Source organism: Gordionus sp. m RMFG-2023, chromosome 3 (genome assembly GCF_954871325.1).
Source record: "Gordionus sp. m RMFG-2023 chromosome 3, tfGorSpeb1-WG-v2, whole genome shotgun sequence".
Classification (NCBI taxonomy): Eukaryota; Metazoa; Nematomorpha; class Gordioida; order Chordodea; family Parachordodidae; genus Gordionus; species Gordionus sp. m RMFG-2023.
Window position 1 is genome coordinate 8,085,420 of NC_088777.1, and position 9,120 is coordinate 8,094,539.

Below are 9,120 nucleotides of genomic sequence, written 5' to 3' on the forward strand. Positions count from 1 at the left end.
AAGGCTGCACATTTTAATATAGTAAACCAAGTTAACATACTATTATAAATATAATTTATTTACCTGGAAGGTAAGGTTTAAGAAATTGAGAGTTAGGTAGGTCTTAAAAATTTTAAATCATAAATACACCTAGGGGAGACTGGGGTTAGGTAAACCCCCGGGGCTTGACAAACCTCTCAATCTCATTTAAAAATTAAATAGACTAGGTTTAAATGTATTACTTTTATTAGTGTGCATCTTTAGGCAAACAATTTTATTAATAATTAATTATTTAAAATTTTGTAAATGAAATAATTTTGCTGTAAATTAATTTTAATTTTTATTAAGTTATATAATCATTAATTTTAATTTTCATTAAGATATATAATCATTTATATGGTTTAAAAGGATAAAATAATAACCCTAACTCAATTTTCCAAAAATGAAATTAGTTGGAACTAGGAATGTGAAGTAAAAAAAACAAAAAAAAAGATTGTTTTTTCACTCTTATAATTATCAAGTGATGAATAAATAATGACTAGATTGAAATGTTTGACAAAATTCAGGAATTGTTTTTATTTTTTGAGGGAAATGAGAGTGAATGATGGGAGAGGTAATCGCTAGTTTTCTATTTTTTAAATTAGTTTAGTTTATAGCTGGATTTTCAAGATTAGTAGTGTGAAGTTACGTCATATATTTTGCAATGAGTGGCCATTTTAACTTAGTTTTTATTTATTTTTTTGATTAAATCAATTAATTCAAAAATTTAATATGTTATACTTCATATCTAAAATACTATTCTACTTGAAATCCCTAGCGTAATATCAAATTGGTGGCGACGCCGTTCATTTAACAAAAGCTTATCATCCTCCCGTCTCAGGCTCCCAGACGCGGACAATAATCCCGCAAACGAAAATGACAACAGTGCGATATCAGATAATCTTAATGAAAGTGTTAAATATACGCGTAAGACTTCATATGTCGTAAAGGCAATATAATGTTTAAGGGGTGCATATATATTGCCAAATGATAACTCAGTTTAATTTAAACATAGCTGAGCGATATCGCACTATTATCGCGCTTATTATAAATAGGGCCTAAATACACTTATGAATAATAATAGTTTTTAAATTGCTTTGCTTTTTTTTTCATGTAGGTGTATATGAGCTGTGGTCAGCTGTTTTGTTGGTTTAATATTCAAATTTTATATATTTAAGGCATAGACTTGCAGTGGTTCTTAAGATTGACCAACATATATATGAGCGGGAGGAGGGATTATATCTAGTTTGCTTTCAATTTAAAGGGGGGGGGGGGGGTAGGAAGTAGGCATTTGCGGAGGTAGGCCAGGTTTAGATAAATTTATTGATGGATTATCAATTAAATTTTTAGATGAAAAGGGAATATGTTCCTGTAAAATATTATTTATATTTTTATAGATGCTTACATGTTATGTAAAGGATAATTTTAACTATTATCTTATTAAATTTATCATTAATATATCATAATATTTTCTTATTTTTAAATCTCTCCCGTATGTATTTTTAAAAAGTAAGAAACCGTTTTGCAGTGAGTACGACATATTCCTAATTCTGATTTTTTCCCCCCAATCAAAATTACTTATGGGCTGGACAAGAAAGGTGTATTAAATAGGTGCAAAAACTCTCATTAAGAAATCTTGACATGCAGGCCCTGATCTTAATAATGATAAATTTAAAAAAAATAACGATCCAGCTGGTGTGGCAAACAACGCTAATGCGAAGGATAAAATCAATGGAGAGCTCGACAAGGGCATACCCCAATATCAATACGATTACAATTTGGAAAACCCGGGTCCTATGGGATTGTTCAATGAATATTTGGAGATGGGTTTAATTTTTTTTGGCGGATTTTTTTTATCGGGAGAATATCTATTTTTTCTATAATAAAATTTTTAAATATTAAATTTAATCGTAAAATTTAGAATGAAGAAGAAGGGTAAAAAAATATTTAATAATTTTATTCAACACTTTTTCTTTCACAATCAAGGACTTATCCTTCAAATTTGTGTGAAAAAAATTTTTGTCGTTCTAGATCTAATCTTTATCTACATTTGATAGGAATCAAATTAGATTTTATTGGAATTATAAGTAAATGTTTTCAATCTGATTGTCATAAAATCACAAACGCAATCTTTAACCATATTTATTTTTTCCATTAAAAAATTGTGTTCATCCAAATACTATTATTATTATTTTTTAATGATTTAGGGGGTAGAGTGTTTAACCGAACCCAGCGTTGAAAATCTAATCGAGCACTATATAATTAAATATTTTTTTTGCTTTTGAATGAACCTCATCATGAGCCTGAATTTTATGATACGCAGCCCAGGTACTCAATAAAAATATTTTAGCACGGCTCGGCCCATATTTGATATTAAAAAAATATCCAAGCCCATAATAAGTTCTAAAAAAAATTTCCAAATTCTATATTTAATTTTAATTTAATGTATTTAATGTAAATATAATAATAATATTTCAGCGTGAAATATATTATAATTAGAAGAAGAAAATTTCAAGCTGGCAACTATGTTAAATAAGCTAAATTTAAATAATTTAAGCCCAAACCCATTAAAAAAAATTACAAAACCCAGGCCCGGGCTGCGGGCACATCCGGCACTTGACAGTGATGTAAAATTATGCTGTATTGGAATATGAATTCCATAGGAATTCTGAATCTTTTAATTTTAAATCAATTACTGATAGAGATTTTTAAATTTCGAAAATCAGATATGACCGGAAATGTATTCAGGAACTTATAGAGTACCAACACTGTGAATTTCTGACAAGCCATTAGTCTTTGAACTACACTCAATTTATCATCCTTTTTTTCGATTTTCCATATAAATTTTAATCCTATAATTTACAGGGTAGTTTTAACTCTACATATGATTGAATACATTTCTGGTTAAATAAAATTTTCTAAATTTAAAATTCAACTCTGATACAAAATTGAAGAGATTCCATATCCCAACACGACATATATAAAATAAGTAATATAAGAAAATGTTAAAATAAAAATTTTCTAAAAAACATAAAAGTTAGTGTTTTTAACGGCTCAAAAACTGCTACTCAATTTAGCCAGAAAAATATTTCCTAAGCCTCAAGATTGCACATCTTCAGGCTTGCCTAATATTATTCTGGTTGAAATATTGAGTTGGCCATTTTTAAAAATCGGCTCAAAACGAGCCGTTTTACAGCACTAATAAAAGTTAACATAATTGAAGTTAAACAACTAATATAAAGCGCTATATAACAACTTTAAAAGGTATACAATTTGGTTTCACGACAATGTTCGTAGCTGCTTTTCCCTTAGCTCCCCTTTTCTCGCTTATCAATAACATTATAGAGATTCGGCTCGACGCTTTCAAATTCGTTACTCAATTCAGGAGAAGCATAGCTCTTCGGGCCCAAGATATAGGTTTCATTTTAGACAACTCTGTCTTTGTCTAACCTTAATTAAGCCCCCCACTAAGTTTATGGGGATATTCCCCTAAACAAAATCCTTGCTATGCCTAAGTACGTATTAGAGGTCTGCTAAACCAAAAAGCCCGTCAAGTTGTTTTTTTAAATTTTTTTTTACCCACCCGCCTACTCACTTATAATTTTTTTTTTAATTACTCACCATTCCATTTATATTTTGTATAACCCACTTATGTTTAAAAATTATTTTAATGGCTGGTTTAGCTATTTATTTTTTTTATGTATTTATAATTAAACATATTTATTATCATATGAAACTCTCGCCTAAAAAATGTAATAATTCACTCGCCCACACTTGTATTACTTTAAAAATATTTTTAACCCACCCGCCACCCGCTCAATGCTGGAAATATTTTAAAAACCTTTAGGCGTGCTTTGGCGGGAGGGCTAAAAACCCGCCTATTGCAGACCTCTATACGCATCACTCAGCAAGGATGCCAATTTTTTATTTTTTAACCATTTAAATCATCTGTAAAGTCTTTAACGCCAAAGTGTGTAAATTAGCAGCTGTGAACAACGAATTATCAAGTTCAGTGAGCAATATATTTTTTTAAATTAAATGTTAGTTTATTATTGGAATATAGTAATTATTTGATGATATTAAAAAAATAAAATTTTGATGGTTAATAAATGAATTAAAATATATATATATTCTTCATTTTTTTAAAAAATTTAGGTGTTTGGTACGATATAATAAACGTCATTACTAAATTCGCCGTAATTACCAATGTAAGTTTTTACACGGTTGAATAAGATTTTATCGCGATAGTGGTTAGCGTGAATTGGTGTTGTTAAACGGCCCGATTTGGGTCGATTTTAAACTCGATCAAGATTTTAAAATAATATTACGTAAGCCTCGAGATCTGGCAAATAGAGGTCCGCTATCTATACGCAAAATCTCCAAACTTTCATAATATTATTTTGGCTAAAATATTGATCGGGCCGCTTAACAATACTAGCCTACGTAGATCCCTGATGTGATTTTTCGACTGGTTAATTGATATAAATTTTATCTATTTTTTAAAAATAATTTCAGCACAGGCCGAGCTTTTTATTTTCTTTGGGCCCGGTCCTAATTATTCAAAATATATTATTTTTCAGCCCGCGAGCTAGCCTGCTGGGATAAAATTTAATCGACTTATTACCCCCAGTTTTTAAAGGTACCTTTTATCTTTACAACCTCCATTTAAAATTTAAGAACCCTAAATTCCCTCGCAATATTCACCCTATAAATTTGTTTATTTTATTATTATTTTTCTAATTTCTACACTGCTTAAGGCCATGATTATAGCGTTTACTTCCGACTTTATCCCCATGATGGTTTACAAATACCATTTTTCGAAATATGACACCACAGCTCAAAACAATATTCTATACAACGAATCCAATTATAATAAATACACCCTCGTAGGTTACATGAACCAAAGTCTGTCCGTCTTTAATTTGTCCTTCCTTAAGCCACCTTTAAGAAGTATCGATGGAATCTTCAGTGGAAGTTATAGCTATGCCAACAAGGAAAATATTACCGTCTGTAGGTTTTTAATTCATTATTATTTTTTTATTTATCCAATATGTTTCCCTTTTTTTCTATAGAGACCTGCAGAGGTACTATTTGCACGGCCCGGCCCGAACTTTTTTAAACTACATAATATTTATTTATAATTTTTATAGTTAATAATGGCTATTTAAAATATTTGGTTCATCCCCGGAATTTAAAAAAAAAATCTTTAGGTCTGGCTCGGCCCGGGTATATTAACATTAAGGCCCGGCCCAGGCCGGGATTAGGGCCGGGACTGCATGTCTCTGGCATATATAAGCATATAAAATACCAAATTATAAGAAGAAATATAATAGGAAAATTAATGAACGAATAATATAAAAATATGAATTGTCAGGCTGTGTTCTGGTTCGACTTATTTTCGATATTTATTGCTGATAGGCTGAACAAGTTTTAAACTAGTATAGCCTTCCTGGTACGTTGCTACATTTTTCCAAAATTATCTGGAATGCCTCTATCTTCAAAACTTGGGAGAGAGAGAGGGAGCTCCTTTATGGATGGAGCGGACCTTCTCTTTTAAATTTATTAAATAAATTATTTAAAGAATAATCTTAATTAATGTATTTGTTGAATATAATAATGAAAATTAATATTTTTGAGCATAAAAGTTGCGAAATGGGTGAAAATTTTTAACTTGTGGATGTATACTGAATTAAAACAGCAGAAAGTTATGATTTTTATCACCACATTCATTCTGTTCCCGCGACAATATCAATTTATTTGTCACATATGATGCGAAGAAAGCTTTTATGAGATTTAAAATTAATATTCAAAAGTTCATTTCAAAATTATCAGTCTTTAAGGAATGATCAAAATATAATCATAAATGATAATATAATTAGAAAATTGGGGAGATATTTGCTATGTCCATACATAATATGAATCCATGGTATTCTTAAAAAAAATATTAAGCGAAAAACTTTAAGATCTTGATAATTTATGTGATAACATAGGACCTAATAATTTAATTCTCAGGAACGTTAATTTATCAGAGAATATCGCCAAATATAAATTAGATCCTTTTTTCGAATTGAATAACATGAAAGAAAGAAGAGAAGAAAGAGCCATTGGCAAAAACCTTGAAGATTCGTAAAGATAAAGGGTTTCTAGATGATTTAGCAGATTTCGGGTTTTTGTAAATCGCTGTAGAATCTATTATAACGCTGTTATGATAAAAGGTTTATATTATAAAAATATAAGTTTAAGGGCAGATGCGTGGTCCCTTGCCAAATACAAATTTTGAAAATTTATTACTGTTAAAAAGGCAAATATAAATTTTTTTTTTATGCATCATCATGATCTTTGACTTAAATATATAAATAAATAAAAAATATGATTTTATTTTGTGTACTTTATATTATAAAACTTAAAATCTCAGTAGCGAGAGTGCACTACTTTTAAAATCTCAGTAGCGGGAGCTAGCTCCTTATAAAATGATAGGAGCAAGAACTAGCACCTTTTAGAAAGGAGCCTTATTAACTTTGGTTTTAAGTGTTTGGTGGCATTGTTTTTTTTTGTTTTTTTGCTCTTACTTTTTAGAGCTATATAGCCGGCGCAGGCTTGTTTAGTAATAAGTCGAACCAAAACATAGCTTCCCAGCAAATAAATCAACCTACTAATAATTCAAATTTGTGAAGAAAAATAATATTATAAATAAAAATATTCTGATCCTAACCCAAAAAAAGTAACAAAGATAATAATAATTTCTCTAAAAAATCTGTACAAAAAAAATCAAAGAATCTTCAGTTTACCATCAGCATTTGCAAAATCTATATATGATCGGCATAATTATGAAACCAATTCACGTTAGGCATAAATCCATCTGGGCATAAATAATTGTACAGATTTTTTGCACATTTCGTTGAATTGAAAAAAAACAATATAATGAATTTTTATAGAAGTTTATTATATACATTCAGTTTATTTTTATATAATCAATTTTTAAAAAAATAGATTTTTAAACTGCTATTTTTTATTCAAAATATTATTCATTTTTTAAATGGTAATTTTATATGAATAAAACAATCGATTTAAATGATTTAATTAACGATTATTCATAATATAGCGATTTGTTGATTAAAAAAATATTATTTGAAATTTTAGATATCGAGACTATAGAATTGCCGTTCCGCCTTTCAATCTGAGCTACAAGTATTGGGTTATATTAGTTACCAGATTGGCCTTTATTATCATTTTTGAGGTTTAATATATAGAATTAAAAAAATATATATTATATTTATTTTTAAAAAAAAATCAACTCCCATCTCCACATAAATAATACACTATTATCATTAGAGTATAATCCCTCCTCCCGTAAGTAAATCTTGCATGCGCCTGTGCCCTAAATATATCCTGACATATACCATGACAACGTTTCGAAAGATGTAGAATATTTTTAATTTAGGATATCCTAGGAATAATTTAAGTAGTGGAAATTGTGAGGTAACTGCCTTTAGAGATTAAATATTCACAAAATTAACAACTGTTTTGAATAATTAAAATTGATTTGTCCAAGGCCCTTAATTTTTTTTTACTTCTCCCAACATATTATCTAGTTTAAGCTATTTATATCAATGAATAAAATAAAGAAACAGTGTTTTTAAATTTAATTTGACGAAATAAAATTTTTGGGTTTATTCAAAATTAATTTCCATTGGTATTGATGTATTAGAAAAGGTAACATATTAAGTTACATGGCATTTAAAACTAATAAATTTAAAATATAGCAAACAACCTAATATTTTATTTCAAAAAATAAAAAATTATTTAACATATAACATTTAAGTTACATATTGAAAAATTGTTTCATACCATTTTTTTTTCTCAGTTGTTTTAAATCGAGATATAAGGTTTCATTTATAGTAAGCTCTTCAAGCGATGCGACCACGTATCGCTAGTTATTTTTCAAAAGCCAGCAAATAATAAGTAAAATTTAAATCTATAGCATAAATCATTTCATCGCATCGCGCAGTCATAGAATTTTACCTATTATTTTCCAGCTTTTGAAAAATAATTACCATAAATGAGACCTTATACTATAGTATAGTAATTGCATCTATAATATTAGAGCGTTGTTTCCTCACGCTTTAATTGGTCCCGTATTGATAATTTTACCTCGAATATACATCCCACATTGAATTATTATAATTTTTCTTTCTTAAATAAATATAAAATCCCTTTTTAAGCATTTAGTGTTCCTCATGACCGAGATAATAGCTTACCTAATACCCGATATGCCCTATATTCTCAAAATACATTTGGCTAGGCAACGACTCTTACTCAGGGGAGCTTTGTACGAGTACGATATCAATTCTCCGCTGATTACCCCAGAACCAGATATACCCAATTCTCGAGCCGAAAGTGTTGCCAGAGAAAATGAACGGGAGATAAATGCTGGTGGTTTGGACGTAAAAAATATCGAAAATATCGATCCCAAAAACTTGGAGGGTGCGCGAGACAAAAGTGTAGTAGTCGAGAAGGTGTCTGACCATGATTCGCCAACTAATTTTAATGAATTTCAAAGCGGTACGATGAATGAGAATACTACCCCCGCCAATCTTGATCAAAAAAATGATGTAATTCGAATAAAAGCTGACGATGAACTCGGCGAGTCCCGCTCAAAAGATTTACTCGAAAATAAAATATCGAAAAATTTTGACGAATTCCGAATTGGCAAGACTGCCAAGTCTGAAGGAGAAAATCGTTCGTCGCGAAAGAGTATGGACGCTAAATATGGTTGGTCTCGCATCGTGTTATCTGGAAAGAGAAGATTTACATCTCCGATAGAGAGAGATGCTTCCATTCCAAAGATAACTTGGTTTTAGGCTATTTCCAAAATATCAAAAAAAATTGATTTACAACCTTTTGAAACTTTAATTAAAAATATAAATAAGCTATGACATTATTATACTAAATAATGGATACTATAATACACATTTTTAATTTTTGGTTAATATTGATATCAAACGCTACTTTATAACTATATAGAATGTTCCCAAAGCAAGCTTGTATTGACCACTTAAAAACGATATAGTTTTAGTATGATAAATCTAAAATTTATGAACC

The 9,120-nt window shown here is 29.3% G+C and overlaps 1 protein-coding gene across 1 annotated transcript in view; it reads left to right on the top strand.

The window, feature by feature from the left end:
- The window catches only part of LOC135926685 (anoctamin-4-like), a 28,039-nt gene extending 19,160 nt beyond the window's left edge, over positions 1 to 8,879 (top strand). Inside the window, exons 17-23 of the mRNA XM_065462616.1 lie at positions 797 to 945; positions 1,711 to 1,845; positions 3,283 to 3,435; positions 4,174 to 4,226; positions 4,776 to 5,032; positions 7,159 to 7,255; positions 8,241 to 8,879. Coding sequence (XP_065318688.1) covers positions 797 to 945; positions 1,711 to 1,845; positions 3,283 to 3,435; positions 4,174 to 4,226; positions 4,776 to 5,032; positions 7,159 to 7,255; positions 8,241 to 8,879 — 1,483 coding nt within the window. The remainder of the gene's footprint in view (positions 1 to 796; positions 946 to 1,710; positions 1,846 to 3,282; positions 3,436 to 4,173; positions 4,227 to 4,775; positions 5,033 to 7,158; positions 7,256 to 8,240) is intronic.
- The last annotated feature ends 241 nt before the right edge of the window (positions 8,880 to 9,120 follow it).